At 38.8% G+C, this 27,434-nt stretch overlaps 1 protein-coding gene and 1 non-coding gene across 3 annotated transcripts in view; one reads left to right on the top strand and one right to left on the bottom strand.

The window, feature by feature from the left end:
* The window catches only part of LOC124615792, a 29,950-nt gene extending 2,940 nt beyond the window's left edge, over positions 1-27,010 (top strand). Inside the window, exons 2-4 of one of the 2 annotated variants that reach the window (XM_047143914.1) lie at positions 21,370-21,521; positions 24,825-25,085; positions 26,447-27,010. In XM_047143914.1, coding sequence (XP_046999870.1) covers positions 21,370-21,521; positions 24,825-25,085; positions 26,447-26,628 — 595 coding nt within the window. In that variant the 3' untranslated portion in view covers positions 26,629-27,010. The remainder of the gene's footprint in view (positions 1-21,369; positions 21,522-24,824; positions 25,086-26,446) is intronic. The other variant, XM_047143915.1, reaches the window with a different exon arrangement.
* Trnat-ugu lies at positions 1,136-1,210 on the bottom strand. Its single transcript has one exon. It is a non-coding gene; the product is annotated as a tRNA-Thr (tRNA).
* Positions 27,011-27,434: the final 424 nt, after the last annotated feature.

Raw genomic sequence — 27,434 nt, 5'->3', positions numbered from 1 at the left:
GGATAGGACAGGTGGTCAGTCATGGCCTTCATTAGGTAACCATCACAGTATTTGCATTACTGATCCAGGTAAACCAATGGTCTTGAGAAACAGTTGAAATTGTCAAAACAGAACATAGGTCCAGGGTCTGATGGTCATGTCCCTATCAGATTCTATTCTTAATTTGCAGCCAAGTCAACCCTTCCTTTAACTATAATCAACCATAGATCCCTTGAACAAAAATCTGTAATAGTTGGAAGAAAGCAAAAGTCACACCCATCTACCAGAAGGATAGCAGAAATGTTCCACAAAACTGCCACCCAATACCCTTGACATCTATTTGTTGTAGAAGATATTCTGAACTCAAACATAATGAGGTACCTCAAACAGAGTGACCTCATATGTGAAGTTGTGTGGATTCCAAAAACTATGATCAAGTGAAACCTATGTGTCATGACATATTGAAAGATATGAAGCAAGACATCCAGGTAGATGCAGTATTTCTTGGCTTCCAAAATTTAAGTGACTTAGTACCACATCTATGCTTATTATTGAAAGTACAATCGTATGGGGTATCAAGTGAAATTTGTGACTTGATTGGGGATTTAATGGTAGGGATAACATAGCAAGTTATATGAGGCTAGTAAAATGAGACATACTGCTTGTTGTGCACTTCACAGTGGTTTGGAAGGTATAAATGTTGAAGTAGAGTTAAAAAAGCAGAACAGATCAACAGTACTGAGATCTTCAGTAAACTCGTCATCTGCTCTAGACCTATATAGGTCTAGTGAACAACCAGTGCAAGCTGCCATCCACAATAACTGAACACAAACAACATTAAAACTAGAACATACAACCAAAAACATTGTGATCGCCAAGTACTTAACATGATGTTGCACTTGACAGGATACATTGACGGTTGAGTAGACTCAGTCAGATATCCCTGTTACCATTCATGCCATTCTTCTGTGTGTACATTCAATATCTCCTGCTACACATAATCTGAGGCATACTTCATAAATATATGGAGATGGTATATGTTCTTTCGGACATGTCCAACAGAATGCAGCTCTCGAAGAATGAAATTACAGTGAAATCCAGACCATGATCTGCTTACAGGCATTTATAAATATCAACGGGGACAGTTGAAAATGTGTGCCCCCGACCGGGACTCGAACCCGGGATCTCCTGCTTACATGGCAGATGCTCTATCTGACTGAGCCACCGAGGCCACAGAAGATAGTGGGACTCCAGGGACTTACCTCTGGTATGCTCCTTGTGAGAGCCACACTTCCAACTTGCAGTCCACACACTACATTTGTAGTGCCCCTACCCACTATACTCATTACTCGCAGAAGTCAATCTACCGACTCCCGTAAGAGTTTGAGCAAATGTGAGTGCATCTGCACTGTAGAAGATCATTGGCCAGTAAACCTTATTTATATATGAATATGTTATCTTTTCTTTCATACATGTCCGAAAGAATGCAGCTCTAGAAGAATGAAATTATAATGAAATCCAAACCATTAGCTGCTTACAGACATTGATAAATATCAACAGGGACACTTGAAAATGTGTGTCCTGACTAGGACTCGAACCCGGGATCTCCTGCTTACATGGTAGAGGCTCAATCTGATTGAGCCACTGAGGATACAGAGGATAGTGCGACCGCATGGACTTATCTGTGGTATACTCCCCGTGAGACCCAAATTTCCAATTTACTGTCCACACACTACATTTGTAGTGCCCCTGCCCACTATACTCATTACTTGCGGAAGTCAGTCTACTGATTCCCGTAAGAGTTTGAGCAAATGTAAGTGCATCTGCACTGTAGAAGATCATTGGTCAGTAAGCCTTATTTATGTATGAAGATGGTGTCTGTTTGGATATGTCCAAAAGAACAAATACCATCTTCATATATAAATAAAGCTTACCAGCCAAAGATCTTCTTCAGTGCGGGTGCACTCACATTTGCTCAAACTCTTACAAGAATTGGTAGATTGACTTCCGCAAGTAATGAGTATAGTGGGCAGGGGCACTACAAATGTAGTGTGTGGACAGTAAGTTGGAAATGTGGGTCTCATGGGGAGCATACCAGAGATAAGTCCATGCAGTCGCACTATCTTCTGTATCCTCAGTGGCTCAATCAGATAGAGCATCTGCCATGTAAGCAGGAGATCCCCAGTTCAAGTCCCAGTCGGGGCACACATTTTCATGCACAGACATTATGCTAATACCGTGTTACAAAAACATTTATTAAGCAAGTGCGCTGACATACAAAAAAACTTAAAAACTTCCCCATTCATATTTATCAATGCCTGTAAGCAGCTAATGGTTTGGATTTCATTGTAATTTCATACTTCATAAATATTGTAGAATGGGTTGCACTAGTGCACAAGTGCTTTGCAAGCAGTGTCATTCATGGAATGATTGTATTTTACCAGAATCCTGCCGATGAGCCGAAGTCTGTCACCTACTTCACCTACGACTGACTGTATGTGATCATTCTATTTCACATCCCCACAAATTGTGTGATGTGACTTATTCCACTTGTGAATCATGGCCATCATAGTCATACAATACTGCCTTTTTTTGTGAAGTGCACAATTTTACATATCTGAACAACAAAAGCAAACTTCCAATGTCAGCACGACTTTGAAATCTTACCGAGATCAGACAGTATTTCTGTAGATATTTTCAAGAAGTACTTAATTACAGATAGCTGCATTGTCTGCGAGAAGACTAAGGCTACTATTAATATTGGCTGCTGGACCTATAATATAAGCTACACTGTGAACAGAAAGAGTACCCATACACTTTTCTGAAACAATCTTGAAGTTACTTCGTTCCAACTGAGATAATATGCTTCATCTCCCTACCAAGAAATCATCACAAATTTTGTTTGGTAGTCCATAAGATCATATTTACAGTATACTTCCATATGATCATAGTTTTGTTAAAAAGCATTGATGAGATACTGAGTCAAATGCTTATCAGTAGTCAAAACTGCTGCATCTATCTGACTGCTTTGACCCATGGCACTCAGGATGTCTTCTGAGAAAAACATAAGTTGTGTTTTGAATAAATGATATTTTCGAAGTCCATACTGGATAGCATGAAGGACATTTTCCTGCTTGAGATACCTCATTATGTTTGGGCTCAGAACATGATCTAAGATTCTATGACTGTTGGATGTCAATAATTTTTTTGCTCCTGTACTGGGGTGCTATGGTACTGTGGCACAGGGCTTTTCATGTGTCTCAGAACTACAGACATTTACCTGCAAACAACAAATAATTATGTAATATTAGTCTTTCAAAGTATAATTAAAACTTAATGACTTACCATGTACACAATTGATTTGTGTGTGTGTTTGCATGCTGGTATTTTACACATTATCAAATGGTACAGTGGCTTAAAATTAATGAAAAGGTCTTATTAAAGTTGTTGAACTTAGCTGCTTGAGAAATTCATAACATGTTTCTTACATTTTCTAAGAAAATTGTACTCTCTCCACTAATTCCTGTTCATGTGCTTATTATGCAATTTATTTTGTTGCACTCAATATAGTCAAGACCTGCCCAATAATTCTTTCAGAAACGTTATTCATGGTGCTGTCAATCTAAAATCATTAGTTACAACACTGGCTTCATTTGCAAGAAGCATTGACCCTGCTTGTTGCGATGCTATAGTATCAAAATTGTGCCCTGCAGAATTCATTCTCTCTCTCTCTCTCTCTCTCTCTCTCTCTCTCTCCCTCTCCCTCTCCCCCTCCCCCTCCCCCTCCCCCTCCCCCTCCCCCTCCCCCTCCCCCTCCCTCCCTCCCCAGCCTGTGAACCAGAGATTCCCATACTGTGTTAACAGCACAGGTACATGTCCAATCTGGGGTCAGGAATTTCCAAAGTTTAATGAAGAAGGAAACAAAAATGTTACTAATAAGACACATATTGTATGCTGAATCCGGAAGGTTTTTAAGGCAACCAGCTATAGCACATTTTTTTTGTATCTGTACTCCTATAAACCAAATGAAAAGACCAATGCTTCAAATAAGAGCAGGAACAAAGAATGCTGGAATATCACCTACAGATGCAAATCCACAAATAAGAACTTGATAGTTGATTCACACCCGATTCTGGCAACCAAAGAAGTCCATTAATCAGTAATGGCCAAAAAAGGTATGAATTTAGATAATATTTTCGCAGCTAAATGTTGGGTCTCTCTTGCAAAAGAAGGAGTATGCTGCACCCAAAAATGAAGAAATATGCAGGCACAAGAAGTGGTAGTCTGGCCAGAGATGGGAGAGGGAGGGTATTGGATGGGAGGTTCGAAATGAAAGAGAGAGAGAAACTGAATTTTTATTATATTTTGAAATTATAGGTCACATAAGGGCTTGTCCAGGCTGAACAGTGAGGTGTCTGCCTGTTGGGTGAAGGTAAAATACAGGAATAGGGAGGACAGAGAAGATTGTTCATGTCAAGTTTCACTGGTGGCCAGTCATGGAGTGCAGAGACAGATGTGTTCAGTGGGAAACCATTTGCTCGGTCTGAAAGCTGGATCACAAGAGAGCGTCTTTGTGGTCTGCTACTCCCCAGGATGAGGTCAGCAACCACAATGTGACTCCTTTGTCACATGTCCCTGTTGGTCATCTGGATGGCATGTGGCACCAGTTTATTCAGCAGAATACTGGGAAGTGTGTCCTGTCAGCAACCCTTGCTGCTTGTGTCCTGAAAGACAGGGTGGCTTGGTAATATGCCACTGTTGGAACTGTTGTGGACTGGCAAGACAGCCAATCCACAGTGACGGGTAGCCGAAAGGCACGCATTTAGCTCACGCAGGCTGGCGTGAGGTCTGGAACAGGTCAAGGTCTTATAGTAGCAAAAATAGTACGTGATTTCTGGAATACTTAACTTTAATCCATAATTGGTGAACATCGGTCTGACGGTACATGCATCACAAGATAAATAGCAATTGATAATGGCGCCTTGCTAGGTCGTAGCAAATGACGTAGCTGAAGGCTATGCTAACTATTGTCTCGGCAAATGAGAGCGTAATTTGTCAGTGAACCATCGCTAGCAAAGTCAGCTATACAACTGGGGCGAGTGCTAGGAAGTCTCTCTAGACCTGCCGTGTGGTGGCGCTCGGTCTGCAATCACTGACAGTGGCGACACGCGGGTCCGACGTATACTAACGGACCGCGGCCGATTTAAAGGCTACCACCTAGCAAGTGTGGTGTCTGGCGGTGACACCACAGGAACAAATATTGGTAGCTTTGTCGAAGCTCCAAATGTGAAAGTAAATTTAGATGGTCAATAAAATATTAATTGATTACTTCCAGTAACCCAGACTGGCTAAGTGTCCTGTACATAAAAGACAAGGAAATGGATACCAAACCATAAGAACAGAATACACCAATAACTTGTGGAGAAGTGTAGGCTTTCCCAGCGTAATAAGTCATAGTGTGCCTGTGCTTGTACACTTTACTAAAGTTTTTGGCCCACATACTATAGGTATTTTTTGCCCTGTTTAGGGGTGATGATTCTGATGTCTTAGTGGTGTTTGCAATTGGCAGCCAGTTGGAATGCCAAAATGTCATGTCAGCTGATTTTATGATGCATCTGCAAATCCGACCGATGTACCAACTACTGGAATAGTTTATGGACATATTAGTAACAGAACCATCTACCCTTTCTGCTCCATCCCCTCTCATACAGTGTCACCTCCACGCCAAAGAGAAAAGGGGAAAGAGATACATCTGAAATGCAGCCTGTCTGTAGAGATTACAAACTCCATAGGAATGATGACCCTCAGTGGTGAAAGGATGAAGTGTGGAGTCACTCAACTACAAGCAATAAATGTATTGGTGCACATTGCTTGAGCAACAACAGTGTGCAATTTCGATTTACATGATCACAAACATATCAGTAGTCAAATCTCACAGGCGCCATTCAACAGCTCTTCCCACCTTTTATTATTATTATTATTATTATTATTAATTGGAGATGTTAACATACTTTGTGTGTTATTGATTTCCTAAGACATTTGTTCTTGGGGAAGAGATATTGAGGATTTGCTTTCTCCCAGAAGAACTGTGTCTTCTAAACACATGTAAAATGAGGCCATTTACCACTTCTGTGTGGTTGTTCTCTGCCATAGATCTCTCCGCTTTTGCAGAGGTTTGATTATGTGAAACTGTCAATGTGTTCACTGAACACATCGTATTTTAATCAAGTTGACTGGGACAACATTATCTGAAAGAAGACGTGTAAAATGAATACTTAGCATGGTGACCTGGATTTTATACTGCCTACTGATCGTGATAAAATTTTACAATAGCTGCCAGGAGTGGGTGGACCACATGATTGAAGAGGTCATCCAAAAAGCTATTGATCCATCCACATCAAAAATTTGCTGATTGTTGTAGGAGACAGACTGTTCCTAGACAGAGCCATGATTATCCGACTGCATTGAGGGATCGGCAGATTTCACTGTGGAGGTTCAGAATCATTTTGTGTACAGAAAATGTAGCACTGGTTGAGTCAGAAAGAGCTACACACACACACACACACACACACACACACACACACACACACTATCTGAAGTATCCAGAAACCCTATGTAATGTGAAATTAACCACTATATGTCATGTGAGGTGGATCCACCATCATAAAAGGATGTGGGGAGTATTGTGTTATTAGTAGAGAAGCAGTAACAGCAGTAGAGGCTAGTCAGGAGCACTCTGTGACTTCAAATGTGGTCTTGTCATTGGGTGTCACTTGACTATCAGATTCATCAGGGTCATTTCAAATCTTTTCAAGCTCCACTAGTCGACTGTTGGTGATGTAATTATGAACTGCAAACACAAAGTAATGAAGACATCTAAACTGAGACCAGGTGGACCTCATTTACAGAAGGACAGCGACCACTGTGCATTGCAGAGGGTGGATCTAAATTCTCACATGAAATCAGTGTAGGGAATTACTCGTGAGTTCCAAACTGCTATCAGCAGTCCGACCAACACAATAACTGTGCATATGGAATTAAAGAATGGGGCACAGTGGTCAAGCAGCTCCTCATAAGCCACACATGCCTGTAGTCAGTCGTAACCAGTGCTTGAGATGATGTAAAGGATGATGCAACTGGACTGTGGACGGATGGAAATGAGCGATTTGGAGTAATGAATGATGTTATGCCCTGCATCAATCTGATGGAAGGGTTTGGCCTTGGCAAATGCCTGGAGAATGTTACCTGCTATCATGTGTAGTGCCTACAGTGAAGTACGGAGGGGCTGTTGTTACGGTATGGAGGTGTTTGTCATGGTTAGATTGTGGTTCCCTTATTGCACTTCAAAAACTGCTAAGTGAGTTGTGTGCTGCATACAGTACAGGAACGATTCGGAGAGAATGATTGTTTGTACTAGCATGACAGTGCCCCTGCCGTAAAGCAGTGTGGACAATAACATTGCTGAAGTGGACTGGCTTGCCCAGAGTTCTGACCTGCACCCTAGGAAACTCCTTTGGGGCTAGTTAGAATGTCGAATTCGCTCCAGAACACAGCGTTCATCAACACTATCTTCTCTGGTTTTGACTTTTGAGGAAGAATGGGTTTCCATTCTTCCATAGACATTTAGACACCTTATTGAAAGTGTCTCCAGCAGAGTTCAAGGAATCATAAACTCAAAGGGTCGCCACACTCCATATTACCGGTAATGTCGACTAATAGGTGTCGGAGTACATAGGTTATTGTGAGTTTTGTCGGAAAGGTAACAAATCACTGTACCTATCAACATTGGGAAGAGCAAGAATGGGTCACGGCATAAGCTGTTTTTCTGAATAAACTGTTGTGTATCATCAACCAAAGTATGGGAGTACACAAAGACTTCTGGAAGAGAACAATTATATCCACTCATTAATGTAGTGAAAAATACCTCCCTTGCCTCTGCAACAGAGGTTGTAGCCCAAGAAATAGTGAAAAATTTCTACAAAATTAACAGCTCAACCAGAGTCCTACATGTTTTGCTAGTGTCGTGAAACTGTGATAAGGAACAGCCTGAATTTTACCTTGAATGTACAGAGTTGTACAACTGATTTGTCACAATGTGTGACGTGGAACCAGCTCTGTCAGCACACTATTTCATTTGGACTAAACAAGATTCACTAGAGTATGCTGCAGAATCTCAGACTGCAACAAAAAATAGCTTCCTATGTTTTATTTAATGCAGTTTTGACTGATGGCCACTACTCAACATGTGGAGGGTGGTAGTTCTATTACACCTCCTACAACTGGAGGAGGACAGTACTCTCCTTGGCAGCTGTTGTAACATTTCCTTGACATCTCACATGACAAAGCCCGAACTGACTTGCCAGTTGTGTTCTTCTGTTGCTCCTAGAGTCCAGGAAGCTATTTAGCTGCTCCCAGTGTGGGTTTAGGAGACACTACTCGACATTTGATAACACCACCCTGCCAATATCAGGAGTCATCCTCCACAAACAACACATTGTAGGAGTCATCCTCAATTTTAAGAAAGACTTTTGATACTATTATGGAATTTAGGACCACCTATTGTGCAAACAACTGTTTTTTTAAATGTCCAAACACACAACACCTTTGTGCCATTCTCGGACAGTATTTATACAATTTGGAAAATGCACACTTGTTTTAGGTAATAATTATTTGTAAGAAAGTAGACCTAAAAACGGTTTGTCTGACAAAATTATTACCTTCTGTTCTAGGATGTTGTTTTTGAGGGACCCTCTTTACTTTATTGGATATGGATAGCTTGCCATTTGCAACTGAATGATGTTATTGTGATTTGGTTGGTGATGTAACACATTAATTCATCTGTAAACTTAAGCTGGTTGTACAAAAATATTTCATAATTATATTTTGCTGTAAGTAATGCTGCTACTTACAGTGAAATATTTTTGTACAGCAAAATTGCACATATTGATAAAGTGATCTGTTACATGACCAACCAAATTCACAGTAAAATCATTTAGCTGCAGATGGCAAGTTACTGGCAAATAGTAGAGATGTTCCCCAATAAACCAACATTCTAGAAAATAAGGTAATAATCTCTTCAGACACTGTTTTCAGGCCTTATTTCATTAGAATAATTATTACCTAAAACAGAACTGTATAAAGATACCCATTGGTGATGGAACAAGGATATGAAACATGTTTGGGCATTTAAGAAGAACAGTTGGATGCATTATAGGAATACCTGAATTTCCATTAATGCTAAAGCTTCAAACCCAAACAATTATTACTATGATAGTGCTTAGAGCAGAACATTTTCCAACAACTTCGTGAGTGGGTTATGTGAGGACACTTTCTCCCTTCTAATATGATACTACATATTTTCATTATAAAAACAGTGGATGTCTGCCAGGCCACTTATTACAAGCAAATAGTGCACCTTGAATTTGTCATTCAAAGTCTCCATTGAGACTATGATTTCCTGAAATTAGGTGCGCCAGAGCTACTATTTCTCCAAGCCACTCAGATCAGCTTTTTGTTATCTTTTGAAACTTTGCAACATTGTTGGCAAATCTTATCCCCTCCTCAACCCATTTTCATGCCTTATGCATCATATCCTGTGACTACTTGTGTGGTAAAACATATCCTATACACACTCCCAGCACAGCTTTCTCCTGTTATTGGTAAAACCACTTTTGGGGTAACCAATGTTATACCCTGCTGGCTTCCAGCAACTGTTTAGTTTTCTGTGTTGAAATGACAGGAAGTTTGAATGATAAAAGAGGAAATCTGTATTGATCAGACACAATGCCTTGTCATGTGCTATGACATTATAATATTGATGGTATTCCGTCATGAATCTTTCACTTCATGATGAACTGTGTGCTGTGGCCATGCCTTTTCTCTGCAGTATATTTTCTTTCAGTTGTGCTATAGTCTGAGTCATGAATGATTATGCTTTGATTAGATAAAGGCACAGACGAGTATTGCTGTGTTGCTGGTTCCAAGCACGAGTTGTGGTACACACATACACATGTTTTGCACTTTTGAAGAAAGTGTGTATACTGCAAATTATGTCTCTCGCTTGCTTATGTAGATTTTGTCACTTACCACTGCCATCGGCGATGACAACTTGCAACAAATGGAGTAGAAATTCACGTTCAACCCTCTACGATCACGTTTAATGCTCACATTGGCTACGACATTTACAGTAGAGGTCTCAGAACACTACTGAACACTCATTGGCTATTAGAGAATGTGTGATGTAGGTAAACAGAACAAGCTTAAACTCGACTATCATTGTTTCTGACTACAACTATAGTCCAGCAAGGTATGCAGGAGAGCTTCTGTGAAGTTTTAGAAAGTGCGATGGAGGTTCTGGCAGATACGAAATTTTGAGTGAAGATGTGTTGTACCTTGATATTTCAGTCAGTAAGGCCAGTTCTCACAAAAAAAATGAAAAGAAAAAAAAGAGAGAGAGAGCTCCAGGTTTGAGTCCCAGTTCAGTACAGAGTTTCTATGCGACAAATTGTTTCATTCATGACATACGTGTGTGCTTCGTTGCGTAATTGAATTACTATAAAACAACAGTAGCCTTAATTACAGCAAGAAACATTAGGACCAGGCGTCTACATCACAGTTATTGTGAAATTGAGTGCTAGTCTTGACCAAGTAATAAATTACTTTCAGTCACTGAGTCGGATTTAGAATGAAGAGGATCAAGTACTTCTAGTTGGGGCAACAGGCAACAGTTGGTTCCTAACCCAGATGATATAGTTGTTGAAATGTTCAAAGAAAACTTGAGTATCATCTCAGAAATGTACCCCACTCATAGAATTATAGTTAATGGTGATATCTGTTGTGTTCCGCGTAGTCAGCGCGTACACAACTTTCCCGCTAGAGCGCGCCCCGCTAAGCACAACAGCACAGGCGCAGCGCTCGTCCACCTCCGCACTACAAGATGGCGCTGCCTTAGAGACGGACCAAATTCTGCTTCCGCCGATCCGCATATTAATATGTAACGCAGCCAATGAGATTGCCGCTAACGTAGAACCTTTTCTCCTCGCGGATCACACTCGCGCAGTGATACCTGAATGCGCGAGGTATTATAACGAGTGTACAGACCTCCGATTAGTGAATCTGCATTTGTCTGCACCAGTCTGCATTAGTCTGTACCAGTCTATAGTCAAGTTTCAGTCTGCGCCTAAGAAGATTATCATACTCCTGTACATAGCCATGAAGATAAATGTATAGACACTTTGTCAAGTATCAGAGATATGTGAGAATAAGATTAACATACCAAGACCAAAGGAACTTCAGATTGTCAATTGTAAATAGCATCCAGAATCAAGTTACGTAATGTTTATGCATGTTATTATTTTAATAAATGTGTGTGAAAATTAATCAAGTTCTGTTTAAAGTTCGTCACCATCAATCTGCTACTCTAAGTGTGCAAGTGGCATTTCTATTGTCTGACCTAACGACAGAAGATAAGCATGCCACGATAAGACCATGAGACATATTGCTGACACTCGCCTACTTCGTTAGAGCGACAAGTCAAATAATCTGATGGTGTGTGTACCGAAGGTCTTACAGTACGCACACCACAATATCAATCTACCCTCAAAATGCTCGGGAAGCTACATGTTCAGAGCTGATAGTAGGCATAAAACAACATTCGAAATTGTATTAAATGCTTCCTACAAAAATTATTTAATTAGTTTAGAAACCCACTCAAATTGTAAACGGTTGCAAAACTTACTTGACCTCTTAGCAAGCAGCAAATAATCCTGAGCAATTGAGGAGTACCATGACAGATAATTTATACTATATATAAATTACTAAGAGACAGGACTAATCCCCCCCATATTACACAAAATAGGTCAGGACACTGTTGCAGATGCAACAAAAAAAGCATGCCAAAATTAATATAACGCAAAACTCCCAAGATTGATGAAGTTTTACAGAAGCTCAAAATTTAGTATGGATTTCAATGCAAGATGCTTTTGATAGTTGTCTCAAAACAATTCTGTCCCAAAACCCGAAAGAAAATCCATAGCAATTCTGGTCATATGTAAAGTACACAAACTGCAAGGCACAATCAATACCTTCACTGCACAGTAGTGATGTTAATGTCTCCAGTGACAATGCCACTAAGGTAGAGTTACTAAATAAGGTTTTTCGAAATTCCTTCCCCAAAGAAGGTGAAGTAAGTATTCCAAAATTCAAATCAAGAACTGCTGTTAACATGAGTGACTTAGAAGTAGGTATCCCTGGTGTAGCGAAGCAACTCAGGTCACTTCCACTCCACACTGTATACCAATTACATTCCTCTCAGAGGATGCTGATACAATATCTCCCTACTAGCAACCATATATAGCTGCTCATTTGAGAAAACAAAAAAGATCAATGTCTAAAGACTGGAAAGTTGCACAGGTCATTCCAACACCCAAGAAAGGGAAGAGGCGTAATCTGATGAACTGCAGACAAAAATCACTGATGTCAGTTTGCTGTAGAATTTTGGAACATATGCTATGTTCAAACATTATGAATTGCCTCAGAGATAACGATGAGCATGGATCCAGGAAATATCTTGCTTGTGCAACACAACTAGCTCTTTATTCTCATGAAGTAACGACTGCTATCAACAGCGGATCTCAAATTGATTCCAAATTTCTAGATTTCCATAAGGCTTTTGATACCATTCCCCACAAGCAACTTCTAATTAAACTGCATGCCTGTGGAGTATCAACTCAGCTGTGTACCTGGATTTGTTATTTCCTCTCTGAAAGGTCAAAGTTCATAGCAACTGACATAGAGTCAGTGGGTGGGGTGAAATATTGTTCAGATGATCAATATTCATACAAGTATCCTTGGTTATGTTCTAAATATATGTGCTGTGTCTTACCATGTTTGTCTAAAGATATAGTTAATGGCAATATGTTCATCAAATCAGCATTAATTTGAGCATTCTAGTGCTGTTTGAGAGTGCTGGTACCTGGTTTCTTGTGTCTGCCTCTCTTGCTATCATAAACAAAACAAACACCACATGTTGATAGAGTAATCATATTGTTCCATACTCAACATATATTTTCAGCTCACAAAGGAAAGATAAACGGGACCAACTAAATAGGCTAATACTTTTTGACGCAACTAAATCGTGTCTCATATCTTGCAACATACAATGCCACTTTGTATTATTTTGTGTTAGATAGTTAGTATTTTCTTAGTCAGTGGATATGTAAATGAGAATTCAGAGACATTAATTACTTACAAGGTTTCTACAACCTGTACGTCTGCGAAGTCCTTCTATGTATAACACTGGACATTTGCAAAGCTATACTTGTTTTAATTTATCCTGTGTTTATGATACATTGAATTTAATTCTAACAGTCAAAAATCCAGGATGGAATAATAACAGTATTATGAAAAAAAAATAGATTACTAGTCACCACACAGCAGAGATGCTAAGTCCCATATAGGCACAGCAGAAAGACTGTCAAACAAGTAAGCTTTTCACCAAAAAGGCCTAAACTGTAGTAGGACCTAAGAATCGGAAATAATTTTCAGGCAGAGACACTGTTTTCCATGAACTGAAACAAAAAAATGTAAAAATTACAGTTAGTTGAGGAAGCAAAGAGATTGATGTGAAAGTTACGTATGTTGTTGCAACAGTAATGATGCACTAAATTAACACAGTAGTATGCTTGTATCTTCTGTATATGGCAGACAGTTGCATTTATGTGAGTAATACAGCAGTTAATATTGTAAGAGCAAGAGAAGACAGCCAAAATAGTGAACTTTGTTGTGTAGAATTTATGTTACATACTATGATGGATCTTTCTCTAATGAGCTTCTCACTGGTGAGTTGTTAAACTCTTATGTGATGAAGAATGATGGAGTGACCAGCTCTATCTTCTTATCTGAATCCAATAGGATATGGTAAAGAATCTATTTGCAGCGTGATCAACTTTCTAAGAAGAATGACACTCATTTCTCATGGAGCTCATAGAGACCATTAAAAGCAAGAAACATTCCTGCATGTTCTGTTTTGTGATCACAGTCTATTTTGAAGTTACTTGTGCTGTAGCAAACTAATACACCTTTTTTGTTTGTTGTTTGTCTTCATTTTGCTTAAGTTTCATCACCATGACATCCAATATTTTGGGTTTGTATTGTTGTGTAATTGCTACATACTCCACTTCTTTCTGTACCATGCTTAAGCTAATGAATGGATGATGAGTATCATTTTTCATTTTGTTTGTGAATATCACTGTTGTTTTTTAAACTGTAGTTGAATGTCGGCATTGAATTTAATAAAGAAACAAGCTTTATGAAATTGTTGTCAATCTGCCCTGTTGCCGAGAGATCTGTCTTCAAAAGCTCTGAAAGTGGACTCCAGAGACTTTAATTACCCAACAACTGATTGGGAGAGTTCCAATTTTGTAAGTAGTAGGTGTAACAAGATATCATGTGAAAAAATAATTAATACTTTGTCTGGAAACTACAGAGAACACATAGTTCAAAAATCCACTCATGGTGGAGATGTGTTAGATGTAAAGGCAACAAATGGACTTAATCCATTTGAGGATATACATGTTGAATCTAGTATCAGTTGCCATGAAGAAGCTGCAGCAATAATGATTAGTAAAGTACTAAAAGCAAGTATAACAAGTTGAAAGATTTAAATGATTAGTAGAGTAGATGAAGAAACAGTATCATCTGTAATCTAAGAGAGTTGCTCAGATTGTCTTCTAAATCATCTATGTAAGTAAAAGAAAGCAATTATTAATTATTATTGTCATTATTAATATTAATATTAATTTCTTCCCATACTAACTCACAGGAACTATCTACTTCAATTTCGCTACGAGATAAACTATTTCAAACAGCCAAAAACACACCACCACCATTTGTATTTAATTTATCATTATTAAACACCATTAGGCCCTTTTTTTTAAATTTTGGCTGAACTTATCTCAGGCTTTCACCAGCTTTCAGTATCTGTAATGGTTTGAGCTTCAGTGGTTTCTATTAGGGCTTGGAGCTCTGATTCTTTCCCAACACAGCTACAACGGTTTACTACCATAATACCTATGGTTATTAGGTCTGCCCTCATCTGTGAGTGACCTAGACTGAAGCCCTTTTTGTTCTTTCCTGACACCCTCAAATGTAAAGAATCACCCAGTACATTCCAAAAACTACCCCTGCTACCCATGTAGCTGCCTCCTGTGTGTAATGGACCCTTGACCTATTAAGCAAAACCCAATGTCCCTACAACCAGAGGTGCAAGTCAAGGAATCTGCAGCCTTTGTGGTCACAGGACTGTGTGAGCCTCTGATTCAGCCCCTCCACGTGGCTCTACTCTCTATATCAAAAGTCTGCAATTGGTCCTGTCAACGATGCTACAGGTGGGGAGCTCTGCCTTTTGCAAGCGAGACTGGTAGTTTTTATATCTTCAGTTACACACACAAAACCAGAGAGAATCTCTTCTGATCCAAAGCAATACACGCCACTAGTACCAAAATCAGCCACTACCTGCAGTTGGCTGCACCCTGTGCTCTTCATGACACATCTAGGATAACTTTCCCCTGTATGCACACAGAGTGCACAGCAGATTTCTTCCACTCCTTGGGAGCCATATCCCTAAGATGTTCCATTATGTGCCTAACATTGGAGCTCCCAATTACCAGTCATCCCACCCTCTGTGAATGCACAGATCTTGCAGGTCTACATCTACATCTACATTGATACTCCGCAAGCCACCCAACGGTGTGTGGCGGAGGGCACTTTACGTGCCACTGTCATTACCTCCCTTTCCTGTTCCAGTCGCGTATGGTTCGCGGGAAGAACGACTGTCTGAAAGCCTCCGTGCGCGCTCTAATCTCTCTAATTTTACATTCGTGATCTCCTCGGGAAGTATAAGTAGGGGGAAGCAATATATTCGATACCTCATCCAGAAACGCACCCTCTCGAAACCTGGCGAGCAAGCTACACCGCGATGCAGAGCGCCTCTCTTGCAGAGTCTGCCACTTGAGTTTATCAAACATCTCCGTAACGCTATCACGGTTACCAAATAACCCAGTGACGAAACGCGCCGCTCTTCTTTGGATCTTCTCTATCTCCTCCGTCAACCCGACCTGGTACGGATCCCACACTGATGAGCAATACTCAAGTATAGGTCGAACGAGTGTTTTGTAAGCCACCTCCTTTGTTGATGGACTACATTTTCTAAGCACTCTCCCAATGAATCTCAACCTGGTACCCGCCTTACCAACAATTAGTTTTATATGATCATTCCACTTCAAATCGTTCCGTACGCATACTCCCAGATATTTTACAGAAGTAACTGCTACCAGTGTTTGTTCCGCTATCATATAATCATACAATAAAGGATCCTTCTTTCTATGTATTCGCAATACATTACATTTGTCTATGTTAAGGGTCAGTTGCCACTCCCTGCACTAAGTGCCTATCCGCTGCAGATCTTCCCGTATTTCGCTACAATTTTCTAATGCAGCAACTTCTCTGTACACTACAGCATCATCCGCGAAAAGCCGCATGGCTTTCAAGTCAAGAGACTTCTTATGAAACAGGATATAAGACTGCATCTGGCTCAGGATCTTTATCAGCCACAGCTGGCCCCTGAAATCTGTCTATCAGACACACTGTGGAGGCCATTCAATCAGCCTGCCAGAAAGTCTTGCTGCCTGTCACACCTCAGAACGGGTTCCCACTCGACCATGGGTGAGGAAACTTCAGTTGCAGGCAGTAACCGGGGTTACCACAGTAGTGGTTAATGGGGGGGGGGGGGGGACATGGAACATGCTGGACATTCCCTGGATCTCCACATCCAGCTCCCCACAGTGGTGCCTGTTGGCAACAGACTCAAGTTGTGTGACCGAATCCGGCACCACCTGGAGCTGTGTGTGAAGGCTCACCAACTCAGCGTGTATCTGAACACAGAAATTCCAGTCCCTACCCTTACTGGAGATGGCAGGACTGTACACTCATAGTAATTAAAATGCTAGACTGCACCTGCTAAGCACACAAACATGCAAGAAATTTACAAATTAAACTACTAAACACCCAGGTAAATGAAAATAAGTTGCCTCTCTTGAAACTCATGCAAATAATTCACAAATGAATGATGTTCTCTCCTGTGGCGCTGCTGAGACAAGAGCTGTCGCCTTTTTGTATACAGTATAGATGGAGAGGTGCTGACTTAAACACATTTTATTGTCAGAGGGGCAGAGTATGAACCATTAAATGACTGCCGTAGTAGAATCTTGTTGAAAATATCTCACAAAACCTAAAGAAATTCCATTTATGTGTACTGGCTACAGGCACTAAACTTAGTGTTCAGATACTTACGGATGACACATGAACTGAAGTTAATGGTAGCAAAGCAAAACCCTATATATTGAGCTTCATTTTCAACTGTTTCTTTACAAAGGAAGTTACAGGAGTGCAGCTCCTGGTTAATTGTTGCGCTGATGCAGTGATGAGGGACGCAGATATTAGCACCAGTGGGATTGAGAAACAGCTGAAATAGGTAAAATTAGACAAGCCCCAAGGGCCTGATGGAATCCATATCACTTTCCGTAAGTGAGTTAGCCCCTCTTGTAATTGTAATAGACCACAGACTGTACTCAGTAGTTGGAAGGAAACACAGGACACACTCATCTACAAGTTAGTTACATGTTCCATGGATCATTTTGCGCACCAGATCGTAATGATGTGGAACAAAACATTTTACATTCACAGTGCAAATTAATTTGTACATGTGGTTACATTCTGAACATTTCTAAGCTTTTTAAATATAAAAGTATATTAAGAAGAAGATATACAGATGTGAATTAGTAATTCCTACCCACCACCTTTTACACTTTACAGTAACAGAAATTCTTTTGTAGAATAGAAGAAGTTCTCAATGAGGAACTTTCTCTGTTTGTTTTGAAGTTGTACTTTGCTGTCTGTCAGACATTTTATATCACTGGGTAAGTGATTAAAAATTTTTGTTGCAGCATTGTGCATAAATTTTGTGCTAAATACTACGTTATGTGGAGTAATAAATGTCATTTTTCCTTCTGGTATTGTAAGTATATACATCCTTGTTCCTTTTGAACTGTAGTGGATTATTTACAACAAACTTCATGAGGGAATAGATATACTGTGGAGCAGTAGTCAGAATGCCCAACTCTTCAAACAGATGTCTACCAGAGGATTGTCGGTGATCACCACATATTATTCTTACAGCATTTTTTTGCACAATGAATACTTTCTTTCTTAAAGATCAGTTAAACCAGAACATTACTCCATATGACATTAATGAATGAAAATATGCAAAATATGTCAACTTACTGATTTGTCTCTCCCCAGGATTTGCGATGATTCTAAGTGCAAACAAGGCTGAACTAAATTATTTTAGGAGTTACAAAATTTGCTTTTTCCGATTTCAGCTCTCATCAATATGGATACCTAAGAATTCTGAAGCTTCCACCCTATTTATTATTTCCTCACTGTGTATTACACTTACCATTGGTATAGTACCCCTAGATGTGCAGAACTGGGTATGTTGTGTCTTTTTAAAATTGAGGGTGAGACTATTCACAGAAAACCAGTCAATGATACTTTTAAGAACTTTGTTTACCATTTCTTCTGTTTGTGCATGTATGCTTGGAGTGATTACAATATTAGTCTCATCTTCAAAAAGAGCTAATTCTGCTTGTTGTATATTAGACAGAGGATCATTTTCATATATCAGGAACAGTAGTGGACCTAAGATTGAGCCTTGAGGAATCCCATATGTGACTTCATCCCAGTCAGAGTTATGTCCCTGAATGTATTGATTGAATTACTAAGTACAACTTTCAGCGTTCTTTTGATTCGATATGACATTATCCATTGGTTGACCATTCCATCAGTCCCAATAAAACTTCAATTTATCTAGGAGAATACTGTTATTGATACAGTCAAATGTCTTAGGTAGGTTGCAGAAAACACCAACTGGTGCTATTTTATTATTTGATGTCTGTAAAATCTGGTGAGTGAACATGTAAAAGACATTCTCAGTAGAGCAACACTTCTGAAACCCAGACTGTGATTTGCTATGGATCTTATTGTTACTAAGGTGAGATATTATTCTGAAATATTTCAGCACCTCAAAAATTTTAGAAGATGATGTCAGCAGTGAAACAGGTTGGTAGTTATTGATATGTCACTTATCAACTTTCTTTAAGAAGGGTTTAACAATGTCATATTTCTGTCTCTCTAGAAAAATGCCTTGAGTTAGTGAGGCATTACATATTTCAAATGAGACTAAGCTTATTTTGCAGGAACAAATCTTTAGTACTGTATTGGAAACACTATCAAAACCAGATGAGATTTTATTTTTGGGAGAATGTATAATTTTCTTAATTTCAGATGATGTTCGTGATACATTCACATGACTGAATTTTATGGTAGTCACTTTTTCAACATACTGTTGTGTTTTTTCTCTTGAAATGTTTGTCCCTATGCTTTCTACAGTATTTAAGAAGTGATTATTAAATATATTTGCTACCCATGACTCATCATTTATAGCACTTCCATTCAGTTGAATAGTGACGTTGTCTTCTTCTGTGGCTGGCTGTCCTGTCTCATGTTTCACTACATTCTGTAATATCTTAAGTCTGTTGTTGAAATTACTGATTTCTGAAATTATGTGCATACTCGTTGATTTTTAATAACTTTCCTTACTAATTTTGAGCAGTTTTTGTAGTGTGTAACTACTGCAGGATCCCTATTTGTTCCTGCCAAAAGATACATTTCCTTTTTCCTTTCACAGGATTCTTTAATCCTTCTAATAGTCCATGGATTTTACACGGCTGTTTAGTGACCTTCCTGATTTACTTATGAAGGAAAGTTATTTTCAAATAATAATATGAATTTATTATGGAATAGATTACGTTTTATGTTAGCATTTAATTCATTATAAATTTCATCCCAAGTCATCTCCTGTAAATTATTCTTAAAAACATTTGTCCTGGAGCCATTAATTATTCGTACTGATTTCCACTGAGGAGTATCCAAACTGTAGGGCACGATGTTATTTATCCTAACTAACTGTGCATCATGAACAGAGAGAGCATTTGTTATTGGGTAAACAGTTATTTTCTTGCTGTGAGCTTCACCAAAGAACGCATTATCAATTAGAATCCTACTGTCTTTATCCACCTGCGTTGGAAAATAATTATTGTGATCAAATTGTAGAATTCAAATAAGGTTTCCAGGTCATTTCTACTATCAGAATCCCATAGAAGGTGTACATTGAAGTCGCCACAGAATATTAACAACTACTTGCTACCATCTGACAGATAGCACAGTAAGGAATCCAGGTTCCTCATAAACATTGCATTGAAACAAGCATTCAGTTCATAGTGCTGTGGAGTGTGGGAAAAAAAACCGTAAATTGGCATTCATAAGAAGAAGAACAACACCAAAAATGCAACAGGAGCGTAATATGTAAGAAATTGTCCACGCAACCTGCCACTGATGATGCCTTGCAGAAAATAAAAGTGAAACGTGTATGGCACTAAAATTGTGTTTTATTCAGTTGCTGTCAGACGGCCCATAAGTAAAAATTATCAATATACCGTAATATTACGTGCAACTGAGGAAGACAGGACTACAAAAGTTGAAGATGTCCTCATAAACAGTCCAAAATTTCCCTGCTGTCGTCTATATACAGTTAAAATTAAAAGTGAACTATTTTTCAATATTAATTTAGAAGCATACTTCTTTGTGCTGATCACTACAAAATCTACTTGTCTTATTGTTTTTGAACTTGTCTTCTGTCTTAATGTACTTAAGAACTTCTTTTCCCATATTAGTTCCACATGAGTAAGCTGCTATAGTGTATTCTTTTATATGTAACTTATCTACCTCTGTGGTTATGTAGTGCTCAGACAGGCACAGGATGTCTATCTTTTCAGAGCTCTGTAAGTTTTCCAAATAGACAAGAAGCTCTCCTCCCTTATTACTCAGACCTGTAATATTTTGATGAAATAAGCTAACCTTACTTTGTTGTGCATTCTTAAGCATTTTGTGAGGCTCTTCTATTACTTTCATTTCTTTTAAAGCAGCGTGCCTGTATCCTGATTCTAACTGTATAAAGGTGCATGTCTGACACCAGTAACTACAGGGATCTTGCTGTGTGTGATGGTGCCCCCCACCCCCTACCCCACCCCCCCTCTGTACATTGTCTGCAAGAAGCTCAGCCAACTGTTGTTGCCCTTTCCTATTCCAGTATAGGTCATGTCTAGTATATCCCCATCTCCCAATTTTAGCAACGTGCATGACACTGATATGAGAAGGGTAGTGTAAGTGATCCACAAACTACCATTCAGTATCCCTGCCATCTATCTGTTGTAGGATTTTAGAACAGATTCTGAGCTCAAACATAATGATGCACCTTGAACAGAATGATATCTCCATGCCAACTGGCAAGTACTCTGGTAACACCGGTCTTGAGAAACAAACTTGTGCTTTTCAACCTCCTAGAAGCCATGGATCAAGGCAACCAGGTAGCTAGATGCAGTATTTCATCCCTTTCAAAAAGCATTCGACTCTGCACTACACTTACTCTTATTATCAAAAGAATGTTTGTATGAAGTGTCAAATTACTGGATTGAGGGTTTCTTGGTAGGTAGGATGCAACATGTTATGGATGGAGAGTCATTGACAGACATGGAAGTAACTTCAGGCATGTTCTCAGGAAGCATTTTGCTACCCTTACTGTTCCCACTGCATATTAATAACCTGGCAGACTTTTTGCAGATAGTGCATTTATATATAATGAAGTGTTATTTGTAAAAAGCTGCACTAATATTCAGACAGAATGTCAACTTATTTTAGATGTTCAGAAATGTGAAATTATGAACTTCACAAAACACAAAAGAATCGTGTCCATGACTGCAGTATCAATAAGTCATAGTTGGAATGTCAACTTATACAAATACTTGGGTATTACAATTTGTGCTGATATGAAATGGAATGATTGTATAGGCTAAATCATAGGAAAAGTAGGTGGTAGTCTTCAGTTGATTGGTAGGATATGGGGGAACTGCAATGAGTTTGTTCACAAAACACTGTGCAACCCATCCTAAAATATTGCGCAGTTGTATGGTACTTAAACCAGAGAGATCTAACAGGGGATACTGAATGTGTTCAAAGATGGGCAGTACAAATGGTGACATGTTTGTTTGATCCACATGAGTGTGTCAAGAACATCCTGAAAAATCAAAACTGTCAGACACTTGAAGAAAGGCGCCAGTTATCCCACCAGAGCATACTCACAAAATTTCGGGACCAGTCTTAAGTGAAGAATCTAGAGATATTTTTGCCCCCCTAGATGTCATCCCTGTGTGGCCCATGGGGATAAAATTAGACTAATTACAACAGTTACAGAAGCATTTAAGCAGTCATTCCTCGCATGTACGATACACAGCTTTGGCTGGCTGCTCATGGAGTAAACACATAATGTGCCACAATCTGATCATAGACCGAGCAATGTGGCGCAGTCCTTAGCACACTGGACTCGCATTCGGGAGGACGACAGTTCAATCCCGTGTCCAACCATCCTGATTTAGGTTTTCCGTGATTTCTCTAAATCGCTCCAGGCAAATGCTGGGATGGTTCCTCTGAAAGGGCACGGCCGACTTCCTCCGGTGTCCTTCCCTAATCCGATGAGACCGATGACCTTGCTGTTTGGTCTCTTCCCCCAAACAAACCAATCTGATCATAATTTTCAAGTTGGTGTTTTCTTGGACACAAGTGTTCACAAGAATGACTCGCTTGAATTTTGTTCATTTAATATCCTGACACAAGAAGAAGGAAGGGCAATTGGTGTTTTACATCCTGTCCACAGCTAAGATTATGAGAGATTAGCATTGCTTAAATTTCTTACTACCAGAGGGGAGGGAAGTGACCATGGCCCTTTTGAACAACCATCCTGGCATTTGCACAGAGTGACATGGGTGACTGCAGAAAACCGATATGTGGATAGCTGACCTGGGAACTGAACGCGTATCTCTTGCATGTGAATTGAGGGCGTTAGTTATTATGCCATTTCACTCAGTCTCTCTGGAGATATTGTTAAATTACTATTTACTGAGACACTTGGTGGGCTTTTCGAGAAACTATCTATGTGAATGAGCCTTTTCAGTTTTACTTTTTTTTAAAATAAGTACAGAAATAGAATGACTGTAGATATGATTTGAGGCTAAAATTAACCAGTTTTAATACAGGTATTGATTCTCTTGTGGGTACAGAAACCATGGAAAACCTATAGCCAGCTGGCTGGACTAATTTGAACCATTGCCACAAGCGTATGGTCCACACATCTAAAAGGTTGGGAACTGCTGACGTGTTGGATGTTTTACATTTAGATTGAAGTTGTTAAAATAGTTCACTTTTTGACATTTTATCTCCAAAGTTTGCTATTATGCTGAGCTTTCATGTTTAAGATGTTTCAAGTATTTTTTGGATTTGTTTACATTTTAAATTAAAGCTGTTTCCTGGAAGGCTCTTTCCTTTCCACCATGTAACTATCATAAGTTTGTATGATGGTGTCATGCTTTAAGCAGCTTCCTCTTAATTTTTGTGTTTACCATCATCTGCATCTTACCAAGCAAGTGGCACAGTGGTAATACAGGGGATTCATATTTGGAGTGGCAACAGTTCAAATACTAGTCCATCGAGCCAGATATAGGTCTTCCATGTTTTCTTTAAGCTTGAAAAGGACTCAGCCAACTTCATTCCCCAACCTTACCCCATTTATGAATGTACTCCATCTCTAATGACCTCATCATCAAGATTTTAAACCTTAATCTTATTCTCCTGCTTGTTTTGAGCAGACAGACAACTTAATATGTACCTCTAATACCTATTTTGTATGAAATAACTCTTTTATCTCTTTGTGTTGTTTGTTGTTTTGTTCTCTCTCATTGTACAGTACTTAAATTTTGTACATACTGCGAACTCAGATTCAAATTATCAGGTGTTGCTCCCTTGCATGAAGTTCCTTTACTCTTCACATGTTTTCTTCACTATATGGAGTTGAACCATTCTTTTGTTTCCTTCACTGCTTCTTCTCTGTACAGATTGAACAGTAGGGATGAAAGATTGCATCCCTGTCTTACACCCTTTTTAACCCGAACATTTCGTTCTTGGTCTTTCCAGCCTTATTCCCTACAGCTTACTCCTATTTTTCCCAGAATTTTAAACATTGTACGCCATTTTACATTGTGGAATGCTTTTTCTAGTTTTGCTTCCATTATCAATCACAACATCAGACTGCCTCTCTGGTGCCTTTACTTTTCCTGAAGCCAAACTCATTGTCATACAGCATGTCCTCAATTTAATTTTCCATTCTTCTGTATGGTATTCTTATCAGCAGCTTGGATGCATGAGCTGTTAAGCTGCTTGTGTGAAATTACAGTCTGTCTTAACTTTCTTTACTATAATGGCATGAATCTCATGTGAAAGTTTTCAAATCTTATAATGAAACACTAAATTCATGTCATTTTTCCATTTTCATTTTACACGTATTCATTGATTGATTGTCACTAAAACACACCCTTGATTTTAGCACATTTTATTATATAAAATAAGCTAATTGACGCACTAAATACCTATTTAAAACTTATTTTCAGGTCAATGTTTTAATTATTTTATGCTCGTTTTACTGTTGTGTGTGTTGCTTGAAATCAGTATACATATTTTTACCTGTTCCAAACACTTCTTTCATTACTTTTCAATAGTAGAAAATGATATAAATTCTATAACCAATATTAAAAATTCTTATAGTATCACTGTCTCATTTGCAGGAGGAGTGACTGGTGTTTTTGAAATAGAGGAACTTGTGAGTATCCTCAGGAGAGAGAATATGTTAGATATTTTTGTTGTGTCGGTACCTCCTGAAATTAAGTATGTGAATTACATGGTAATAGTCACTGGAAAATCACCAAGGCATATGTATGCAACGGCAGAATTTGTAAGAAGAGTTTTCAAAAAGAAACGACACCCACATGATAGAATACCAGAGATAGAAGGTAAAGACTCAAAGGATTGGATTGCCATGGATCTAGGTACAGTACAGTTTTGTATCTTAGTTGTGTATCTTATTTTTGTGCAGTTTTGATAGATAATTTTGGAAACGTTGAGACAACATTGATACAGCATAAGGAATGAGAGATTCACATAATTATCTTTGCGCAAGTTGTTTGTATCTTTAGTTAAATTCTGAATCCTACAGTATCTTGGGAGTTGGTATTTGCTAAAAACTGAATCAAATTTTTAACAGTGTATTTATAAAATGTACAAATCAGTGTTAAGTAGCAATTTTGTAAGCTAATTTAGTTGAGTACACTGGCTGGAATGGCACTGAAAGAGTGCTGTAGTGCACTCTAAATAAATGCCAGTTTCTCCAACATATCTACAGAACTACAAATGACAGTGTTAATAAGTCACTACATTTATTCAAGATGCAGTATATGTAGTCTGAGTCATATGAAGAGACTCTGGATAAATTACACAAGTCCTTTAAAGCTCACTTAGAAGCAAAATCCAAACTGGATGAGCTATGCAATCCTGAATCAGAGTCCAATTGAGACAAGCTTTTTGGACACAGTGTAGTCTGTAAATATTTGTAAATTAGAGTAGAAATCTGGAAACTCACTCAAAGATTACTTGATGACCATGGCTAAGCAACTCGTGGATAAACACTTGTAGAATGCAGACGTAGCTGCTAATCATTTCACTTCACTGGAGTACAATTCCACTGGAACTGGTACATTGCTGGTTTGGATGTGTGGCCTCCTAAATATTGGCCAAGTGAAAGACTACTTGCACACTCTCTTTTTGCGTGTGTGACTGGCATAAGGAAATAGCTTGCTGACTTTGGCACTGCCTATGGTGCAATCTGGCTGAGTGGAAACTTCCACAAGCCTAACTGTAAACATGTTATTATGCTATTGACATCAGCCGAGTAGGCAGCCTGGGCTGTACTGTGTGGGGTATCAGCCCCAGGATACAACAACATCACAGATAAAAGTAATGATGCTGACAGGAAACGTGTCTGTGTAACAAGATAATGGCAATAAGTGGCAATAATGACAGTATTTTTGGTGGAATAGCATCTCAAAAACAAAAATTACTAGAGTAGGGCAGACATTCAAACAAAGTAAAAATGTGGTAAGATCCCTAGCTCTTTGAAATTTTCTTGCTTTGTGTAATGATTGTTCTGGGCTATGTTTTTATTTGACAATTTCCTTCCTGTTGAGACTGTTTGACAAACAGAAATGGGAAGCATACAGTTAATAATAAAAATTTATGTACTTTATTGATTGATTTGTGGTTGTGGATACAGTTATTGGGCCAGGATGCCTGTGTTGTTCCAGTAATGTTTATATATAATCATCATTAATCTGAAGCAGTTCCTTTATTTCAGGTAATATTGCATTGCACATTTTTTCCAAAACTGCAAGACTGACTTATGACCTGGAATCATTATGGTCTGTTGGAGCTGAATATGACAGACTTAGTAACAAGAAAGATGATCCAGTGGTGGAATTACTCTTGCAGCATTCTGTATTTTTAGGAGACATAAAGCCTTCAGAAACCAAAGGTTAACATAAAGCAGAAAGATGTTTTGTGCCTTGAATTGTAGTTCATTGTGTAAACACTGTGTCCTAGGTTCCAGCAGCATTGTCAAATAGTCTGTTACATAATATTTTGACTGCGTGAATTGTCTATAGGTGCTGTGAGCAGTGATCTCTGATATAATCACTGCCAGAAACAGTAACCAATTGAAGTCAAGACACAATCACTTTAGTTCCAGAAGAAGCTGAGCAACCATCAAATTGTTTCTGAAAAGTGAAACCAAGGAACTTAACTGAATCAGGAAATCATATTTTATCAAGAATTGTACATTCAAACTGAAATACTTGTGTTTAATTTATTGTATGTTAATGAATTAGGATTGTTTGCTTTTAAGTATATATTATATAAATATATTTTTATAACAATCAGAGTGTGTCATAATTAATTTCAGCATTCACTAAAACTTCTGCTTTATTCTCAAATGCAAGTGAATAATCTTCATTGTGTGGACTGATTATTGTAAAATTTGACACCTGTCTATGACCCAAACAGCCTTTCACATACTGAACAATTATAAAATTATAAGCATGTAACAGAAAAACTCATTATTATATTTTAAGGACTTGAAAATATTATCAGAGTATGTAATATAATGTTCTCCGTTTCCACGTTTCCATTGCACACTGCCACCTCAATATATATATAATGTCTGCTTGTGTCTGTATATGTGCGGATAGATATGTGTGTGTGTGTGTGTGTGCGAGTGTATACCTTTCCCTTTTCCCCCTAAGGTAAGTCTTTCTGCTCCCGGGATTGGAATGACACCTTACCCCCTC

The sequence above is a fragment of the Schistocerca americana genome, chromosome 5 (assembly GCF_021461395.2).
Source record: "Schistocerca americana isolate TAMUIC-IGC-003095 chromosome 5, iqSchAmer2.1, whole genome shotgun sequence".
Lineage (NCBI taxonomy): Eukaryota > Metazoa > Arthropoda > Insecta > Orthoptera > Acrididae > Schistocerca > Schistocerca americana.
Note: the sequence above shows the minus strand (reverse complement) of the source record. Positions and strands in the feature narration are given on the sequence as shown.